This window comes from Peromyscus maniculatus, chromosome 23, assembly GCF_049852395.1.
Source record: "Peromyscus maniculatus bairdii isolate BWxNUB_F1_BW_parent chromosome 23, HU_Pman_BW_mat_3.1, whole genome shotgun sequence".
NCBI lineage: Eukaryota > Metazoa > Chordata > Mammalia > Rodentia > Cricetidae > Peromyscus > Peromyscus maniculatus.
Window position 1 is genome coordinate 28,944,823 of NC_134874.1, and position 21,676 is coordinate 28,966,498.

Here is a 21,676-nt window from a genome sequence, read left to right on the forward strand (position 1 = left end):
GCTGGGATTACAGGCGTGCGCCACTACAGCCTAGCTAATTTTTTTAAATTAGTATACTGAATTATATCGGGTTGTTTTCATATAAAACAGGATTCTGACCTCAGAATCCTGATCCACCGTCCTCAACATCCTCAGCTTTTCCCTACCTGCCTGAAACATTGTGATCGGCTCTTCACAAATGTGTAAGGGAACGTTCCCCCATTTCTCCTCTTCCTGTCTGAGCTGAAGACCTCTGGCCCTTCAGACTCCTGCCTCAGTCCCTCCAGAACAGACACTTTATCCCCTGGCCCCCTACCATGGAGGAACACCTCTCTCCTTACTGTGAACTTCACATCCACAAAACATCCATGTTGACACTATTTTCCTGTGAGAGAGACGGGGTCTTCTGTAGCCCAGGCTAGCCTCCAACTTCACATGTAGCCGAGGTTGACCTTGGACTCCAAATCCTCCTACCTCTACATCTCAAATTCTGGAATTACAGACAGGGTGCCCCCACATCCAACCATCATGCTGACTTTTGACATTTTTCTGGCATTTTCTGGACTTAGTGCCCCAGCAGGTCATGGCAAACAGAGAATTCTTGACTGTGGCCCCTGCTCCCGAAGGCCTTTCTCAGAGTCCCAGGAACGTGGGACAGTTTCACACAGGAAACCCATGATCACCCTAAACTCAACAGGTACAGTTGGTAGCCACTATGAATCACCGAAAACAGGCGCCTGTCATCACTGGGCAGTGTGAGCTCTGGGACTGGCCATGCTGGTGCCCTGTGGATCGCCAACAAGTTGAGCTTTCATTTCTAGAAGGCTGGGTACCCAGTTGGGCCCTCACAGGCCCCTCTGCAGCCCGGGTCCTGGGATTACAGGCTTGTACCGCCCTGCCCAGCTTGCTCTCCACACTGGTAGGAGAGGGACATCTGCTTGGCTCTCTTGTATAGCAATGGGCTCCCACATGTCACCTTTTACACGCAAGGCTAAGTATTTGAAGGACAGGGTGATTGGTCAGCTGTGGTCTGGGCACACAGGTACAACGGCTTGCAGACTGCCTTCATCACCACCACCACCATCATCACCATCACCATCACTCCCCTCAGACAGCGGGGTCCCAGGCTCCACTGAGAGCAATGAACAGGATGACCCCTCCTAACATGGACCCTGTGCAGACCTCTCTCTTCTTGGCATAAGACCTTAAAACCGATGGGTCTGATATAAATGCCCTCCCATAATGCCCCCAAATCCATGCAGCTCACCCCTTAGCTGCCCCTTCCTCCCTGCTCCCCAAATCATAGCAAAATGTGGAAGAGGAAGTCAGTGAGAACTCCTCCAGCTGGGGCAGCCTCTGAGGGGCTGAGTTCCGGGCCAGGGTCCTGAGCTTCCTCTATGAGTTACCTGAGAACCGACCCATAGGGTTCTAGATGTTTCCAGCCCCAGTGAATGTGTGTGCTATGGACATTCTCCCTCCACCCACAGCCTTCAGCTCAGGGCCTTCTTCCTCTTCCACCTGTGTCCTTAATCCCCTGGCACCCTGGTCCCCTGCGGCCCTTTTATGCTTCATGAGGAATCAGGAAATCTATCCCTGCCTGAGAGAGATCAGCCTCCAATCAGTTGAATCCTAGCCCCAAAGAGGAGCACCCATGCATCCCCCATAGCCCCCTTACACATAAAGCCAAGGTCTCCCCACTCAGCCCCTCAGCTATTTCTACCAGAGGGTGCTTTTCCAGATGCACTCAGCCAAGTCAAGAGCGGGAGATAAACTAGTGATGGCATCTGCAACCCCAGCCCTCAAGAAGCCTCATGAGGCAGCAGGAGGGGCCTGAGTTGGAGAGCTTGGACTGTATGGGGAGAGCTTGTCACCAAAGGCAAAACAAAAACACAGAGAGCAGAGAGGAAATGCCACCCCCTCCCCCGCCCCCAGAACCTCTGTGGTTGAATAGAACAAACTCCTAAAAGCTGTCCACTGACTTCCACACATCATCTGGGAAGGTGGGGAAGGCCTGGCCTCTCAGCAGACAGGGCCACAAGGATAGGGACGTGCAGAGAACACCAAGTCACCGAAGCTTGCTGTTCTCCTGCCAGGAACGGCTGAAGAGCAAGAGATGGATTTCAGCCTTCCCTCCACAGGCTACGCCTCAGGTCATCGGCTGCCAAACCACAGGCCAGGCCATTTCCTCTACACCTGCAGATGTCTTCAGTGGCCTCTTAGCACCCCAGAGGCAGAAGGAGGCCCTAACACAGATTTCCAGCCCTTTCACAGACCCTTCCCCTGGCAAGGGAAGGCAAACATCTACAGCCCTGCCCCAGACCCCGGTACACCAGGCTGGGTGTCACTCACCTGGAGCTGCTGAGGAGGTGGCAGAGGTGGACGTCCAGAGCTGGAGAACCAGCAACAGGATCCAGGTCACCAGCATCTCCCAGGGAGAGGGCCCTGGCCGTAAGAGCGTCCCTCCTCAAGAGGTCCAAGAAGTGAGGGCCCCGCACCAAAGGAGCTCTTATAAGAAAGGACCCTAGAGACCTTTGCCTGGGGGGAGGCGGGTGTCTGGCCCGGGGTGGGGATGGCTATGGTTTAGGGTGGGTGACCACAGGGAGTTGGCTAAAAGGTAACCTATCAGCCTTCCTCTCCTCTAATTCCAGGTGTGTTGACTGTCCCAAGCAACAGCCAACGGAAATAAGAATCACTGGATGGGTGGGGCGAGACAGGCTGGACAGACCTGAGGCTGAGGTGTTGAGACTCGGAAGAAAGTAGCCAAGAGGTGGACGCCAAGAAACACAAGGGTGTGGCAACTGTGGAGGGAAGAATGCCTGGACCCCAGAGAGGGACAGTCTCTAAGAGGCCAGGCCTGATGATAGAGAACCTTCCTCAGAGCCCAGCAACCTTTTTATTTCCAGTCTTCTGTCCCCCTTGCCTCCCTGGAGCTACCCCCTTTCCATTGCTTTCCTGTCGGGGTGGGGTGCTGTCCCTCACGCCTAAGATTTTATGGGCTGCCCTCCACCCCTGGCCAGCGTCAGAGATGGGAGAAATCAGTGTTCATTGTCTCTTCTCCCCTTCACAGAGCCAAAGTCCGAGGGACCTCTCCTAAGCGCGCCCCCACCCACACACAAAGAGCCACTGGGTCAGATTACCACTCACTGTCCCAGTCCCAGGCAGGATCAAGGTGGCCCACCACCGTGGGAACAGGAGGAGACCAAGACTGCAGGGACAGGCAGCTAAAGACACCTGCCGCCAAGCCTGATGACCCGAGTTCAATCCCCAGGACCCACACGTTGGCAGAAGAGAATCCACTCCTGCAAGCTGTCTTCCGACCTCCACACAGGTGCTGTGACACACGCAAACATGTACACACACACACACACACACACACACACACACACACTACAAAATAAATGTAATAAAAAAAAAAGTCTCTTTTCCTCCCTGACCCAGCACCCAGGGTCTAATTCCTTTCGGCTCATTCAGCTAATTCCACCTCTACGCTTCCATGGTCACGGCAAGTGAGGGCAAGATTGCAAAACTGAAGGGACTCCTCCCATTCACTGTTGACGGAGAGACTCCCCGCCCCCCACCCAGCAGTTAGTGAAACTCGCCCCCTTCATAAGATCTAGGTACAGCCATGGCCGGGAGAGATGCTCTCCTTCCTCCCTGGGAGAAAAGAATGCTGCCCAACCTTCCAACCTCTCAACACGGAGTCTGTTTTTCAGCCAGATGGGGACCACTGGGGTCGGGGGGGGGGGGGGGGGGGACAGGAGAAAGACGGACGGGCGGAGCAGTTTTGTTTACAGTAAATGTATTTATTGATTTATATGGGGAACTAGACACTTGCTGACATCCTGGCCAAGGAGGCTGAGGGCTCCAGGCTCAGAGGTTACGGCAGTGACGTGGTGACATCAGGGAAGGACAGGGAGAGACATGAAGGAGGAAGAGGTAGTGAGGATGGGGAGGGTGGGAAGGGAGGGCTAGGGGAATGGGGAGCCGGCTTCACGCCCTCATCCTTGGCCAAAGCCATACCCCACGCCTGTCTATGGGGATTCAGCAAATGTGAAGGGTAGAAAGACGGTGGAGCCTCGGATGCGGAAGCAGGGGCTTGAGGAGAATAAACTGGGGCCCCAATGACACCCTGACCCTACGAGGACCTAGGAATGTAGATGTGGGACTCAGGGCTTGGTGCTGGGATGGGGAGGGGCAGGTTTGTAGGTACCAGGACACGAGGTTCGAGGATAGGTGTGAGTCCAGGTCATCCTCAACTAGAGAGTTCAAGGCCGGCCTGTGCTTTCAAAGACCCTGTCTCTAAAAAGAAAACTGGGAGAGGCATCGGGCTGAGGCAGGAGATTGACATAAGAATCAACTCAGGGTGAGGAGCTTTGGAGAGCGACAAGGGTCACAGCAAAGAGCCATGAGGAGAGAGTGGGGTGTGACCTGCTTCATGCTGCCCAGAGGTGCGAGTTCAGGTGTCTACATGTGTGAGTTCAGGTGTCTACAGGTGTGAGTTCAGGTGTCTACAGGCGTGAGTCCAGGTGTCTACAGATGTGAGTCCAGGTGTCTACAGGTGTGAGTTCAGACTGTCTACAGGTGCAAGTTCAGGTGTCTACAGGTGTGAGTTCAGGTGTCTACAGGTGTGAGTTCAGACTGTATACAGGTGTGAGTTCAGGTGTCCACAGGTGTGAGTTCAGGTGTCTACAGGTGTGAGTTCAGACTGTTGGTGTGAGTCCAGGTGTCTACAGTCGAGAGATCAGGTGTCTACAGGGGTGAGTTCAGGTGTCTACAGGTGTGAGTTCAGACTGTATACAGGTGTGAGTTCAGGCTTCTATAGGTGTGAGTTCAGGTGTCTACAGGTGTGAGTTCAGACTGTACACAGATGTGAGTTCAGGCTTCTATAGGTGTGAGTTCAGGTGTCTACCGGTGTGAGTTCTGACTGTCTTCAGGTATGAGTTCAGGTGTCTACAGACGTGAGTTCAGACTGTCTACAGGTGTGAGTTCAGGTGTCTACAGATGTGAGTTCAGGTGTCTATAGGTGTGAGTTCAGGTGTCCAGAAGTGTGAGTTCAGGTGTCTATGGGTGTGATTTCAGGTGTCTACAGGTGTGAGTTCAGACTGTCTTCAGGTGTGAGTTCAGACTGTACACAGGTGTGAGTTCAGGTGTCCACAGGTGTGAGTTCAGATGTCTACAGACAGGTGTGAGTTCAGATGTCTACAGGTGTGAGTTCAGATGTCTACAGGTGTGAGTTCAGGTGTCCAGAAGTGTGAGTTCAGGTGTCTACGGGTGTGATTTCAGGTGTCTACAGGTGTGAGTTCAGACTGTCTTCAGGTGTGAGTTCAGACTGTACACAGGTATGAGTTCAGATTTCTATAGGTATGAGTTCAGATGTCTACAGGTGTGAGTTCAGGTGTCTATAGGTGTGAGTTCAGGTGTCTACAGGTGTGAGTTCAGATGTCTTCAGGTGTGAGTTCAGGTGTCTATAGGTGTGAGTTCAGGTGTCCAGAAGTGTGAGTTCAGGTGTCTACAGGTGCAAGGTGAAGGATAAACATTAGGACATCGATGGAATGCAAACACAAAAGAGCCATGGACTGGGGAGGAAGCTCAGTTGGTAGATGCCTGCCTGGTCCTGGGTTCGATCCCCAGCACCACAGAAGCTGGCAGTAGTGGAGCACTGTAATCCTGGCACTCGGGAGGAGGCAAAGGGTCAGAAGTTCATATCAAGTGAAAGGCCAGTCTGGGATACAGAGACAGACGGGGAGGAGATGAGGTCGGATGGGAGAGAGAACCTGAGAAGCAATGGGAGGGTGGAGACGGGCCAAAAAATATCTACCAAATGCATGTGAAGTTCATAGTAACTGTGCCAAGTTTCAGGGTAAAGGTGTGAGTGCATCACCCCCATTTCACAGATGAGGAAACTGAGGCAGAAGATAACTGACTTGCCCACTATATGTTCTCCAAGTGGGTTTCAGTCAAACAAAGAGAAGGATGGGAGGTCAAAGGAATACATTTTTTCCCCCAAGAACACTGGGAGCTGGGGGTGTGGGTACTGGAACCAGTTCTTGCACAACGGGCTCCGTCCTGCTGTCCAGGGCGGGGTACAGAAGTACAGAAGTACAGAAGCGGCCCTCCAGGGCTCAGGAGGACGGCGAGGAGGCCACCTCCGGTCTTTGGATGTGAACCTGCCACAGAATGGACACTGAGCGTGAAGAGCTCAGCCGCACGTGGGAGCTGGCAGAGGGAAGTCCCTGCCTGGCCCCGACCCAGCCACCTGCCCAGACGCCCTCCCTCCGGCCGGCCTCACCCTTGCGTTGGTGTCCACGTTCTCCAAGTCAACACAGAGGTTTTCGTTACTAACTACAGAGGAAAGAAAGAAGGACGGTGGAGGAGAGGGAAGAGAGACCGCATGACCCGGGGCGGGGGGGTCAGTCAGGAATCGTCCCTTCCTCAAGGGCCAGGGCACCCACTCTGGGCACCAAGGGCACCCACTCTGGGCACCGAGGGCACCCACTCTGGGCACCGAGGGCACCCACTCTGGGCACCAAGGGCACCCACTCTGGGCACCAAGGACACCCACTCTGGACACCGAGGGCACCCACTCTTGGCACCGAGGGCACCCACTCTGGGCACCGAGGGCACCCACTCTGGGCACCGAGGGCACCCACTCTGGGCACCGAGGGCACCCACTCTGGGCACCACATACGCGTCTGTCCTGGCTGTGGAGTCCACACGCCCTCCTCAGACTGCAGCCCAGCGCAGGGCAGCCCGGTCTCCAGGCAGCAAGACTCACCGGTCGGGGAATCCTGGAAGCCCGCGTAGGAAAAAGTCCCCAGGACGCCTTCATTCCGGGTGGCAAACCGCTTCCTGTCCTGGCTCCAGGACCTAGGTGACAGCTCAAGAGGTCACACAGTCGGGCCAAAGACGCGGTGTCCGGGGGCCGCCCCCACCCCTCGTCCCTCCTGCTTACCTGCCTGGGGGCGGGGGCGCCTTGTCCCTGCCCCGGGAGCGTGCCACCCAGACACCGAGGGCCACCAGCAACAGCAGCAGCACAGCAGCGGCGCCCACCAGCCCCCCAACCAGCCCCCTCCAGTGAACCGCCACCTCGCAGCGGGGGCCCGAAAACCAGTAGGTGTCTGTGGAGAAGCAGCTGCAAAGAGGGTCGCAGGCTTCAGACAGGTCACATGCTGGCAGGCGGGGCCCCAGGGGCTGGGTCCCCCACCCTAGGGCGCGTGCGTGCGTGCGTGTGTGCGTGCGTGCGTGCGCAAGGACCTTGGAGAACTTGGTCCGTGGGTGGCAGGGTCTCCAGAAGGGACGGTGGGGTGGGGCGGCTCACATATCTAATTCTAGAACTTGGGAAATGAGGACAAGAGAGTCAGGAGTTCAAGGCCAGAGTCCGCTTCTTAGGAGATCGAGGCCAGCCTGGGTCACGTAAGACCTAAAGTGCAGGAAGTAGTCAAGGAAGGAAGGGCGGGAGGGAGGAAGACCAAAGGGCAGGCAAGATGGCTCAGGGGGTCTTTGCTGCTCAAGCCTGGGGAAGCAACCTAGGTTCAAACCCCGGGACCCACATAAAGGTGGAGGGCGAGAACCGACCCCAGAGAGTTACCTTCTGACCTCCACAGGGTCATGGTGTCACACCCCCATATGCACACGGAATAAATAAATAAAATGTAGTCTTTAAAATGAAAACCTTTGAAAATACGTCAAGTAAATTTAAAAACCAAAAAAAGACAAGAAGGAAGGGTCGGTGGGGAAGCAGGCAGTGTCTCCACCCTAGGGCAGTGGGCGGGACTCCTCTGGAAGGAGCTTGTAGCTGGTGGGCTTGGCCTTGGGAACGCCCTAAGCGAGCGGGCGTGGCCTAGTGGGTGGGGCGTGGTCTAGTGGATGGGGCGGGACCTCACCGACCGGATGGGCGTGGTCTAGTGGATGGGGCGGGACCTCACCGACAGGTTGGGCCGTTCTTCTGTAGGAAACACTGTCCCTGGTGGCAGTCGATGGTGCCATCCACTCCAGGTGTGCAGTTGGTGACGCAGCGGAGCCTGTTCAGCTCCACCAAGGGAAAGTAGAAGTCCTCATAGCCCGCGGGGGCAGTTCGGTGACAGATGGCTGGGGAGGCAGGCAAGGGGGAGATGACGGAAACAGGGGTTCCACTTTATCTGCTCGGTAACCTGGCTTTAGTGACCGGGAGTGAGGCGGGGGAGGGGTGCTGGAGCGGGGGAGGGGTGCTGGGGCGGGGGAGGGGTGCTGGGAGGGGGGGAGGGGTGCTGGGGTTTTTCCAAGGTGGCAGGGAAGTAATCCTGGCCCTCTGGCCTTGCTTGGGGGTGCTGGGGTGTGGGTCTGTGTGTGTGTGTGTGTGTGTAAGCCTGATAACCTCAGCTCAACCCCACACACCCACCCGCAGGGTGGAAGGAGAGAACTGACTCCCCCAAGTTGTCCTCTGACCTCCACACGTGTGCCATGCACACACACGTACACACACTCACACTCATGCACACACACAAAGGCCTTCCCTGAGAACTCAAGGATTTGGGATTCTCTGTTGAAAAGCCATGGCCACCTGAGACCACTCCGCTCTTTGCTATGGTGATATTTGATTTGTACTGAAATGTGATTTTAATTTTATGTTAATAAATAAAGTTGCCCTGGGGTCAGAGCTATTAGAGCCATAGCAAGAGCGTGGTGGTTAGAAGAGCTAGGTAGATTTCTGTGTGTTCAGGGATACAGCCAGTATTGGAGACATATGCCTTTAAGACCTGGAGGGCGGTACTTACAGGCAGTGATGAGGCAGTCATGTGGTTGGGTTTAGAACCAATGAGAAGGCAGAACAGAAAGACTAGTTAAAGACAGACAAACAGGAAGTAGCTCTCTCTCGGGGAAGCTAGGAGCACTGCAGGAGGTAAGATTTTATCTCTGAGCTCTGACCTCTCGGCTTTCTCTTTTACATTGGCTCTGTGTTTCTTATTTTAATAAGACGAATGGTTACATCTACACTCCGCCCTACCCTCCTCACCGTTGGGGGTCAGCTCTTCTTCCTTGGTGCCATTGTTCACCTTGACGGAGTCGGGCTTAAAACACAGGGCTGGGGGCAGAGGAAGAGAGGGCTCCCTCAGTGTCCCCAGAATGTGGAGGAGCCACAGGCAAAGTGGCTGTCACCTCCCTCCTCCCTGCTGAATAATCACCCTCCAAGACCTCCCAAGGCCCCACCTTCAACCCCGGGGAGCACCGCGGTGCCTCCTCCCTCAGGCTGTCAGCACTGGAGCATGAGCCCCCCACCCCCGAAGTTTCCCCGACTGAGCTGGAGAAGGTTAGGGAGACAGTGGTGACCCTGCCCCTCCCCCGGCTCACTCTGGTTGTCCTGACAACCGTCACCGTCTTGGCTGGATCTCTGGAGCTCCTCCTTCAGCAACGTCTTCACCTTCTCGTACTCGCCCTGCAGCTGGGGACTGAAGGGCAGCTTCAGCAGGACCAGGTAGTCTACCACGACGCTGCCGCTCCTGAGGGGTCAAGAGCATCAGAGGGCACACGGGGCACAAAGGGTCTCTGGGGCACCGTTAGGACCAACCACAAATGTCCAAGAAGGAGAGGGGGATGCAGGCTGTGGCATGAAATGTCAAATTATTTTTGAGTGTGTTTGTGTGTGTGTGTGTGTGTGTGTGTGTGCGCGCGCACGCGCGCGCACTGGTATGCAAGGATCCTATATGTGTATAGGTCAGGGGACAACCTTGGGCATTGGTCCTTAGGTGCCTTCCACTGGTTTTTGTTTGTTTGCTTGTTTGATTTTGAGATAGAGACTTTCATTGGCCTAGAATGTCACCATATAGTTCATATAGGGCCTGTGAGCTTCCAGAGATTGACTTGTCATTCATCATCATCAGTCTTCATCATCAGTCATCATCATCATCAATCATTATCATCAATTATCACCACCATCATCATCAATCATCATTATCATCAATTATCACCACCATCATCATCAATCATCACCACCACCACCACCATCATCACCAATCATCAACATTATCATCATCAATCATCATCAATCTTCATCAATCATCCTCATCATCATCAATCATCATCACCATCATCAATCATCATCATCATCATCGCCATCAACTTCTGTCTGTGTGTGTTGGTGGTGTATGTGCATGTGTGTGGGTACCTGCCCATGCTCAGAGTCCAAAGGATCGCACCTGGTGTCATGCTTGGTCACTCTCTGTATTATTCCCATGGGAAAAGATCTGTCCTCACTGACAGTAGTCAGCGAGTCCTCAGCAACGCTCCTGTCCCTGCATCCTCCATCCCTGGGTTTACAGACATGCATGCCCATGTCCCACTTTTTGCACCAGTGCTGGGATTTGAACTCATGTCTGCACAGCAAAACACTCTTAGCCCCAAGTCCAGCTTTTTACATGATTTCTGAGAATCTAAACTTGGGTCTTTTCGCCTTGGAGACAAACACTTTCACTTTCCTGACTGAGCATTTTCCCCCAGTCCCATTACATTCTTTTTAGACGAGGGCTCTCAGCCTGGGAAGCAGGGAAGGAATGCTCTTCATGTTGTATCAAAATATCACCAAACTAGGGGCTGGAGGGATGGCTCAGTGGTTAAGGGCACTGGCATTTCCAGAGGACCTGGATTCTGTTCCCAGCACTCACAGGGTAGCTCACCACCATCTGTAACTCCAGTCCCTAACACCCTCTTGTGACTTCTGGCACATATGTGGTTCACAGACTTACCTGCCAGCAAACATTCATACACATAAAATAAGTTTTTTTTAAAGATATCACAAAACCAAACCGTGTGTGTGTGTGTGTGTGTGTGTGTGTGTGTGTGTGTTCTGTCTCTTTCCCCTTCCTCTCCTCCCTCCTTACTTCCCATAGACGGAGCTGGTACCAGGCAAACAGAGACTAAATCAACAACCCCACCTCTGCAAGTCTCATGCAGTTGTACTTGAAGAGGGTACCATTCCCCTGCAAAGAATGACCCCCCGAAATTATTGTGAAAGTCGCCCTCATGGAATTCCCTTGAAGACTCCCTCTGCCTCTTTGTGGTGGCTAATGGTTCCAAAAGGGAGGGGTGGCGCCTCCATTTCCTCTACCCCACAATCTCTCCACAGCCCCAGAAGGAGCTCCTACCTCAGGGACAGGATCCGCACACCCTGGAAACCTTGGACAGTCTGGTAGATCTTCTGCATCTGAAATGTCAATGGTCTCTGGGATGATGTCTGTACCTGTGGGCCTGAGGATACCCAGGGGCCCATGCCCAGGTAAGGATCATTCAGCTCCTTCCTCCCTGCTCACCTGGCCCTGGAAGGCGTTGCTGAAATCTCTGTAGGCCTTGGAAGTGTTGTCTTTGAGGTCTTGAGAGAATTCCTGGTCCACAGATACCTCCATGCCCACTTCGGTCTTTACTGTGTCTGTATCATGGGATACCTAGCTCTGATTACTCCATCATCTGCCCTTGTCTGCCATCACTACCACAACTCTCTCATCTATAGGTTCTCTGTCTTTCTCCATCATTCCCAAAGACTTAACGGAGGAGTACCCAGAAAGGAGAAGGAATTCTGGAATAATATCTGGGGTGTGGCTCAGTGGTAGAGCACTTGCTTATAATCTCTGAGAGAGGTCCTGTGCTCAGTTACCAATAGAAGGAGAATCAATCAATTAATTCTGGTATGTTTTTATCAGAGGTGAAAGGAAGAAGGCCAACTCCACATGGATCAGCCTATAACTCCTCCATTTCCCCCACAGAGCAGGCAGAATAATAGTTCCTAAAGATGTTTCCACCTAGCCAGGCAGTGGTGGCGCACGCCTTTAATCCCAGCATGCAGGAGGCAGAGGCAGGCAGATCTCTGTGTGTTCGAGGCCAGCCTGGGCTACAGAGTGAGATCCAGGAAAGGCGCAAAGCTACACAGAGAAACCCTGTCTCGAAAAACAAAAACAAAAACAAAACAACAACAACAAAAAGATGTTTCCACCTTAATCCTAAGAAAGAACACATGAATATATCATCTGATACAGAAGTATGACACAGACGTCCTGTGTCAGGATGCAGATAAATTAGAAATGGTAGTTCAAACTGCTTTGAGAGCTAGAGAGGTGGCTCGGGGTTACGTGTGTCCTTCTCTCCCAGAGGACTCCAGTTCCGTTCCCAGCACCCACATCAGACACAACGCCCTGTGACTCCAGGCCGGGGGCGTCTGATGTCTCTGACCTGTCACCTGCACTCATGTTCACAGGTGCTGTGGATCGTTGATTGATAAATAAAACGCTGACTGGCCAGTAGCCAGGCTGGAAGTATAGGCGGGACAAAGAGGGAGGAGAATTTTGGGAAGTGGAAGGCTGAGGCCGAGAGACACTGCCAGTCACCGCGATCAGGAACAGGATGTAAAGTACTGGTAAGCCACGAGCCACGTGGCAAGCTATAGATTAATAGAAATGGGTTAATTTAAGATAGAAAAACTGATTAATGAGAAGCCTGAGCCATTAGGCCAAACAGTTTAAATAATATAAGCATCTGTGTGTTTATTTTATAAGTGGGCTGTGGGACTGCCAGGCTTGATGGACCCGGAGAGAAAATCTCCAGCTACACACAGGCATACACATAATTAAAAATAATAAAGATAAACCTTTACTAATTCGTTTTGTTTTGAATTTTTGTTTTTACTTTGTTTTGCTTTTGAGTCAGGGTCTCACTCTGTAGCCCTGGATGGCCTGGAACTTGCCACGTAGACCAGACATGTTTCAAACTCACAGAGATCCACCTGTCTCTGCCTCCCAGGTGCTGGGATTCAACACGTTCACCAGCATGCTCTGCCCACATCTGATTTTGTAATGGTTGATAGCTGTGGTCAGATTGACAGGCTCCAGCGTCACCACAAAGACAAACCTCTGGGCACATCTGTGAGGAGTTCCTGGGTTGGATAAGTGAGGTGAGAAGACCCACCTTATATGTGGGTGGCGCTATCCCGAGGTCTGCGATCTTGGACTGAATAAAAAGAAGCGAGCCGAGCAGCAGCGTCCATCTCTCTCTGCTTCCTGACTGTGGATGCCATGTGACCCGCCTCACGTTCCTGCCGCCATGACCTCCCTGACTGATGGACTGTGTCCCTTCATACCGGGAGCCACCATCAACCCTTTCCCCCTAGCCATGACGGTGCACGCCTGTAATCCCAGCACTCAGAGACAGAGACAGGGGGAGTCTCTGTGAGTTTTAGGACAGCCCGGTCTACAGAGTGAGTTCCACACTAGCCAGGGCTACAAAACAAGACCCTATCTCCAAAAACAGTTGCTTTTGTCAGGGATTTGGGCATAACAGTGAAAGACGCAACCAATAGAGACTTGTAATCCACAGAATTGTGTTACAGCCACCAGCTCCATGGTCATTCATGACAGCAACCATCGGAAACTGCCGTGGATATCGCTCTGTATAAATAAAATGTCCATCGGCCAGTAGCCAGGCAGGAAGTATAGGCGGGACAAGCAGAGAAGAGAATTCTGGGAACAGGATGGCTGAGTCAGGAGCTGCTGCCAGCCACTGCCATGAGTACCAACATGTAAGATACTGGTAAGCCACGAGCCATGTGGCAAGGTATAGATTTATAGAAATGGGTTAATTTAAGATGTAAAAACAGTTAGCAAGAAGCCTGCCACGGCCATACAGTTTATAAGAAATATAAGTCTCTGTGTGTTTACTCGGCTGGGTCTGAGCACCTGGCGGGTGAGAGAGATTTGTCCTGACCGTGGGCCAGGCAGGACCAGGAAAACTCTAGCTACAGGAAACTAGTAAGGTTGCCAGGCGGTGGTGGTGCATGCCTTTAATCCAGCACTTGGGAGGCAAAGCCAGGTGGATCTCTGGTCTACAGAGCGAGATCCAGGACAGGCACCAAAACTACACAGAGAAACCCTGTCTCAAAAAAAAAAAGAAAGGAAGGAAGGAAGGAAGGAAGGAAGGAAGGAAGGAAGGAAGGAAGGAAAAGAAAGAAAGAAAGAAAGAAAGAAAGAAAGAAAGAAAGAAAGAAAGAAAGAAAGAAAGAAAGAAAGAAAGAAAGAAAGAAAGAAAGAAAGAAACTAGTAAGGTCTGGAGAAGAGGACAAAAAGAAGGCTGAAGTCAGCTGGTGGTTAAGGGTGAAGAGGAGCACGGGATGGCAGATTTGGTGGGAGAGAGGTCAGCAATGGAAGAAGACGGGGAGCAGCGTGCACAAGCGCCTTCTGGAAGGGGAAGGACGGAGCCCACAGCCCTGGCAACTCACCTATTTCTAACTGCTCCACTGGAGACTCGCAGAGAGACCCATAGAAGGTACTGGGGCAGAGACACTTGATGCCATCCCATGTGCCCCCGTTCTGGCATCTGGTGTCCGGAACTTGACAGCGGTCTCCAGAGAAACCAGGAACACAAACGCACCGGTCCTGGTCCCAGGTGCCGCCATTTTCACAAATGCCTGGGAAGTATGGGTAAGATGAGAACTCTAAAGAGGACCAGACCTTGGTGACACAGAATTGAGTAAAAAAGGAAGGTATAGAAAAAAAAAACAAAACAGGAGGTGAGAGGTCTAACCTGGGGTGGTGGTCAAGCTTGCTGCTGTAGTCACCTGAGCAGTGCTTGGAGTTGGTCTTGACGATGGTGATGTAAGGGCGGAAGGAGACCTCATGGTGGTCACTGCTGTCTCTGGGCTCTTTGCGGTAGATGGAATGGGGTAGATCACCTTGCTTGAAGCTGTGGTAGTTGGAAGGATGCTGCTTGGTTGCGGGGTTGGAGGAACACTGACAGAGCCGGGCATATCCGGGGTGATTGTGGAGGTGACGCTCAACCAGTGGTCCCTAGTGGACACTGAGGTGCTGGTCAGAACTGTGCCTGTGTCTGTGGTCATCGTGACCGTCGAGCTAGGAGCATCAGTGATGACACCCGAGGGCTCCGTTTCCGGAGTCACGGAAGAAGTGTCCGTATATGTCGGGAGAAATGATCTTTGGCTGGTAGAACTGGAAAAGGTGACCATTTCAGTGGTAGAGGGAATGACTGAGAATGGGGTAGAGGGAGCAGATGTCACGTCAGTGCTGGGATTGATGTCAACACATGGCGTCAGTGGAGAGGTAGGGACTATTGTGATGGTGATGGTTTCTGGACAGGATGTGGTGGAAGGAAGAGAGATGTAAGAGAAGGGGGTTGATTCGGTGTGAGCTGTGGTCGGTGATGAGGTGGTTGGAGAAGTTCTGGTAGTTGAAGAAGGAGGAAAGGATGTTACTGCAGAGGGGACTCTGTCTTCTGTACTGGAACTAGGGGAGAACGTAGGAGATTTAGTAGTCATACTTTGCATTGGACTAGTAGCAGAGGAAGGCAGAGGAGTCGACATCATTACTGTGGGTGTCAAGGAGATCAAGGTACCAAAAGCAGTGACCACTGCATTTGGAGAAGTACTTCCCCTGGAGAGAGATTCTGTTCTGGGCTCACCTGAGGAAGTAAGTGTAGTTAACAAAGTGGAGGTGGACATGAGAGTCCTAAGAGTGGACCAGCCGGTGCTTGTCGTGGGCACATGGGATGTTGACAAGATAGGACTGGAGTTTGGTGATGGACTTTGAGTTTGAAAAGAAGAGATCGGGGAATTGGTACTTGTAGGAGAAATACTGGTAGGAACAGGAGAAGTTTTGGTTCCCGAGTCAGAGGCAAATTTAGAAGTTGACTTTGACAGTGAGATTTCAAGTGAAACTGAGGTACTCATCCCAAGGGAACCTGATGGGGTGTTCCCAGTAGCTGTGACGGCAGCTGTCACAGTGGGGACAAAGGAGTGGGCTGTGCTGAGAAGTGAAATCCCTGTGTTCTGGATGATGGAGGAGGACGGGATAATATTGGTGTGGGTTGGTAATATACTAGAACCTGTATAGGTTGAGGTGGTAGCTGTCACGGCAGACGTACCACTGTTGCCTGTAGATGAGGAGGCGAGACTTGTAACGGCAATGGTAGGGATTCCTTCGCTAGGAAAAGAGGAGGTCATAGATGTCAGGGCCCCCAGGTTACCAGAAGTTGTAGGATGTAAGGAGATGGTAGTTGTAGACACACTGTCAGTGGAGTGCATGTTTGAGTTGGAAGAAGCCGTGGGGCTCCTAGAGGGAGTCGGGGTGACTGTGGTGATCAAGTCTGCGGTGGTAGTCATAGCTGTGCCTGAGATGATTGAAGATGGCTGGGTTGATGACAGGAAGGTGGTGGGGGTCGATGTGTCAGTGACAGGGACAAAAGCGGAGCTGTCTGACGCAGAGTATGTGGCGGGAGGACTAGGGGAGGTGACCTGGGCTGTAGCTGTCCATGCTGCGTTAGTGCCTGGAAGTGAGGTCACCAAGGTAGACACTGGGGTGCTGTACACTGTGTCAGGGGTACCTGGTTGTGAACCTGAGACAGACATAGAGGATAGGGCCCTGCTCGTGCGTGAGGTCAACACACTGGAGGTCACATCAGAAGAGCTCACGGCTATCCCAAATGTGAGTGGGCCCGTGGTAGTGACCGAAGACGTGGTTGGGGAAGTCACAGTTGTGTCTGTCATGAGCGATTCCGTAGGCAGGCCCGTGGCAGGACTCACTGTGCTCTCTCCCGTGGACGTGGCAGCAGAGGGGGTGGGGGAGGGGGGCTGCCCTGCTCCAGTCGCGGCGGAAGCAGGAGGGGGTGGCCCTGTAGGTGTGGGGGCCGCGAGTGTGGCGGCGGTAGTGAGTGTCGAGGTGGACTCAGCCATCGTGTGGGGCGTGGGGCTGGTGACTGGAGCTGACGGCACACTGCCCGTCTGTGTGGCGCCCACACTGCTGGCAGAGATGGATGCAGATGTCGCTGGAATCCTCGTGGCAAGTGGACTGGCGGGGTTTCCTGCACTTGAGGGGTTAGTGGTCCTGATGGTGGCAATGGCGTGGCGTGTGCTGACACGTGGCGTTTCTGTGTTCCGGGTGACGGAGGAAAGAGGGCTGGAAGCGGTGTGGGTAGAGGTGCCTCCCGCCACAGTGTGCTCAGTGTTTCCCGGGGGTGAGGGGGTGAGGGCCGTGGCTGGGATGGTGTGGCGGTGTGTGCTAGGTGAGGAGGAGACTGTGGGTGTGAGCTCGGGACGTGAGGAGGAGGAAGCAGACATACTGTCGGTCAAGTAGCTCTCTGAGGCTGTGATGATGGGAGGTGTGAGGGAGGGGGTCAGAGCAGCCAAGGTGACCGTGTGTGCGGCAGCTGTCGTGTCTGTTTCAGAAGTGAGCTGAGAGGGCCTGGTGGTCGAGGAGACGTCAGCGGAAGACGTGTCTGTGCTGGAGGCAGGAGATGTGAAATGGAGCACGGACTCTGTAACTGGCCTAGTTGGAGAGCTGGGGAAAGAGACTAGAGATGAGGTTAGAGATGCGGCATCGGAAGTTGGCAGTGTTGACGCCAAAGTAGACGATGGGGGAGTGTCTGCGCTGCCAGGAGTGACAGGCTGTGTGCTTGGGACAAATGTTGAGGACAGGACCCCACTTGTGTGTGAAGGCAACGCATGGGTGGTCCGTGAAGGAGAGGTAGTGAGCCTCCCGGAAGTCAAGGTATCTAAGGGGGCAAATGAAGAGCTGGTGGAGGCCGTGGTTGCCATTTCTGACATCGGAGGTGGTGTGGAAAGGTCTGTGGTGGACGTCACAATGGTGCTGAAGAAGGTTCTAGTCCCTGATGCGGTCGCAGAGGGTGGCTCTGTGGACGTGGTTGTTGTGAATGGGTTGGTGGTCATGGGTGCTGGGGCGGATTCAACAGTTGTGTGGGGAGAATGGGGCAAGGTTGGAGCTGAGGGTTCACCCGCTGTCTGGATGGTCCCAGTCCCGCTGGCAGAGGTGGACGAGGAAGAAGCAGATGTGACTGGAAGGCTTGTGGCAAAGAAACTTGAGTCGTTGCCGGTGACTGAGAGGGTAGCTGTCCTGCTGGGTGTGGCCTGACTCGTAGGGACAGATGCCATTGTTTCTGAGCTCTGGGGGCTGGAGAAAGATGGGACCAGAGTGGAGTGGGTTGGTGACGAAACAGCATCACCTTCGTGGGTTGTGGTGATGTCTGCTGTGACCAGCGGGACAGTGTTGCTCGTAGGAGAGGTGTGGAGAGCTGTAACTGGTGTGGCAGAGACGTCCACAGTGGGGGAAGCCAGGGCTGTGGGTGTAGCTGTGTCCGTCACACCAGAAGTGGTAGGCGTTGTGGGGAGCCCCTCTGTGGAGTAGATGGTGGAGGCTGTGGAGCTGTGAGTGATGAGAGATGGCGTCTGGGCAGCCAGGGTGACTAAGGGTGTGGTAGAAGTCCAGACTGCTTCTGAGGTGGGTAAGGAAGGCCAGGTGGAAGCGACAGACGTGGCGGAGGCCAGTGTGTCTGTGACGGAGGAAGGAGAGACGCTCTCTGATGTCAACAATGTCACAGCTTTGGTGAAAGAAGTGAAGGGGGCGGCCTGAGAGGTACCTGTAGACAAGGCTTTGGTAGTTGGGAACGCGGTCTCCAAGGTGGCTAAGGGGGCCGTGTGTGTGCCGTCAGGGGTGACTGGCTGCGAGCTTGACACAGAGGAGAAAGCAGTCGTGGTGGGGGAAGCCAGCACTTGGGTGCTCACCGATGGATAGATGCTTGCTGTCCCAAAAGTCAGTGGATCTGAGGGTGTGACTGTCAACGTGGTCTGGGAAGGGGCTGTGATTTCTGTGCTGGGAGATTCTGTGGGAAGGTCTGTGGTAGGGATCAGGGAGGCCGTAGTTAACAGTGTTTCTGTAGATGTGGTGCCGGTGGGTGCTGGGGCGGACTCAGCTGTCACGTGGAGTGTCTGAGGGATGCTCGGCGCTGAAGGTGTACTCTCGGTGTTCCCAGAACTGACATCAGCCACCGAGGTGGGGAGTGTAGTTGTGGCGGGAACAGTGACAGCAAGGGACCAGGTTTGGGTGTTTCCAGTGTTTGGAGAAGTAGCTGGCACACGTGGGGTGGTGGTATGGGGTGTACTCATCGGCGTTGCTACCTCTGTGTTATTGACGAAAAGGGAAGATGGGGTCATAGTGGTGTGGGTGGTGGACATACTGGGATCTGCAGGGGTGGAGGTGGTGGCTGCCATAGCGGAGGAGGAACCACTGTTGCCTGTAGATGAGGAGTGGAGATCTGTGGCTGCAACTGTGGAAGTGCCTGCACCAGAAGAAGACAGCGTTGTAGACAGGAGCGTCTCCATGGCACCAGGGGTGTTGGGATGTGAGGAGGTCGCAGCTGTGGGTGCTCTGTGAGTGGAGGAAGTGTCGGAGGCTGTGGTGAGGCTAGGGCTGCTGGGAGGAGACGCCGGGGGAGCTGTGGTGACCAAGTGTGTGGTAGCAGATCCGGCTGCTTCTGAGGTGGGCCAAGAGGTCCAGGTGGGCGTGGCGGAGGGGTCAGGCCTCGGCACATGTGTGGTGGCTGTAGGAGAGGTGACATCTGGTGTGAAGTCTCCAACAGCGGTACCTGGAAAGCTGGGAGAGTTGGCCCGAGACACCGCTGTAGATGCGGCATCGGTAGCCGGAAGCGCTGTCGTCATCAAAGTCGATAAAGGGGTGGTGTGCATCACGCCAGGGGTGACAGGCTGCGTGCTTGGGGCAGATGTAGAGGAAAGAATCCTGCTTGTGGGTGATGTCAACACAGTGGTGCTCATGGGAGGGGAGATGCTGGACAGCCCAGAGAGCCATGCATCTGTGGGGGCACCCGAAAAAGTGATCAGGAGGTCTGTGGTGGGACTCGGTGTGGTGTCTCCCGTGAATGTGGCAGCAGAGGTGGGGGAGGGGGCCTGGCCTGCTGCAGTCACTGCTGAGGGAGGTGGCTCTGCAGATGTGGGGGCCGTGAGTGTGGTGGTGGGTGCTGGGGTGGACTCTGCTGTCGCGTGGAGCGTGTGGGTGATGGGTGGAGCTGATGACACACTGTCCGTCTGTGAGGACCCAGCACTGCTGGAGAATATGGAGGAGGAGAGTGAAGATGTGACTGGAACACTTGTCTCTGGGGCACCTGCGGTATTTCCGGTACCTTCAGTATTTGGAAGGGCAGTCACCATACTGGAAGTTGTGGGATGAGATTCGTTAGTAAGTGTACCACTGTTCTTCGTGGTGGGGTACGATGAGATGAAATTGGTGTGTGTTGCTGGCGTACCAGAAGCTTTATGGGTTGAGGTGGCGTCTGTCATGGTGCCCCATGGAACAGTGTCACCCATAGATGACGTGGTAAGACTTGTGCTCCTAAAGGTGTGGATGCCTTTACTAGGTGACAGGGTTTCAGACGTGAGTGTCACACTTGGTGCTGACAGACTAGAAGAAGGTGTTTTTGCTGGCCTGAGACTCGTCGTCATGGGCAGGAGACCTGTTGTGCCTGCAGGCATGTGGCTGGGAGCTGCTGGCGTTGTGGTAGAGATGTCTGGACCTTGTGCCGATGGTGTGTGTGCGCTTTGGGAAGTCATCCCAAGACCTGGGGGAGTGGACATTGAGATCATCCCAGGTGCAGGCGTTCTAGAGGTGGAGTCAATATCAGAAGGTTTAGAAGGCAGAACCGTACTTGGTAGTGACGTTAGAATTCTGGAGGTCACTGAGGAAGCCATCATGTCAGACGGCAAAACCGTCCCCTTGCCGGTGGGTGACATGGTTGGGTGGGAAGATGCTGTGCTGACAGTTTCTCTGGGACTGTCACTCATAGGTTTACGTGTGATTCCCCCAGAGTTCGTTATTGTCATCGCCGAGGACGGCTCACCCGCGTGAGTGGTTGTTTCCTTAGCAACAGAAGCAAAAGGTGTTGATGTATTGGTGGGGCCCGGGGAATGGGTGGAGGAAGTTTCTGTTTTGAGAGAATTACTTGCAGTTGGAAATGGTTTGGTAGTGATGCCTGTGGTGGTCAAGGCACTGGTGCCGGGTGGGGCAATGTTACCAGTTACTGTTGTTAAGGAGGTTTTTGTAGGAACTGGAGAAGGACCCGTAGCAGACACATAAGTCGCTCCCGGAGTGAGGGACAGTGTTGCACGCACACCTGTCGGGGCCGTGGTGATCATGTCTGTGGTTTCTGTGATAGAAGAGGTCAGGGTATCTTGGGTTGTGTGTACGGTTGAGACAGAGGAAGAAGGTGGGGACATTTCTGTGGTGGTGTCCCCCGCAACAGCAACAGTGGAAGCAGAGGTAGCGGATGAGGTCACTTTCCTACCAGAGGTGACGGTTGTCACCAGCTCGTCCGTCTCGGGAGAGGTGGTGTAAGAGTTGGTGAGGGGTACATAGGTCAGGGCTGCACAGGGGGTGGTGGGGTGGGGGGTGGTGATGATGAGGCCAGAGCGGGGTACGCACTCGGTGGTGGGCATGTAGACCAGGAGAGTGGGAGGACTGGTCTCCACCTTGATGACAAGCTTGGACCTCGGGGCCGTCACGGTGTCAGGACTGATTGGGGATCTGGGCAGTGACTCATAAATGGACTTGGAGCTACTGGGTATGTGGGCAGTCCTGGGTGTGTGTTCCCCGCTGTCAGGAGCTGGATAAGGGGGCTGGTGGGGACTGAGACGCCCCTGAGGTTCACCTCCAGCACGCAGAGGACTGTCCAGAGCAGTGTGGGCTGCCGCCACACCAGGCGGGTGTGAGCTAGAGCTGGCTGTGGCCATGGATGGAGTTCCTGTGTCGGCAGAACAGAGGAACCCGTGGTGAACTCTTAGGTCATTCCGTCACCATCACACGCCGTGGGGGATCCACTTCCTCACCCCCCACAGCCATGTCACAAAGAACAGGATGTGCCTCTCCTA

General features: G+C 54.0%; 1 protein-coding gene across 1 annotated transcript; it reads right to left on the minus strand.

The window, feature by feature from the left end:
* Positions 1-6,389: 6,389 nt before the first annotated feature.
* LOC102922311 (uncharacterized) lies at positions 6,390-21,538 on the minus strand. Its single transcript, XM_006971391.4, has 9 exons — positions 14,518-21,538; positions 14,213-14,401; positions 11,262-11,377; positions 11,097-11,155; positions 9,307-9,455; positions 8,972-9,040; positions 7,905-8,067; positions 6,932-7,111; positions 6,390-6,846 (listed from the first exon to the last, which is right to left on the minus strand). Exons 1-9 carry the CDS (start codon positions 21,536-21,538, stop codon positions 6,390-6,392), a joined length of 8,403 nt encoding a protein of 2,800 aa, XP_006971453.4.
* Positions 21,539-21,676: the final 138 nt, after the last annotated feature.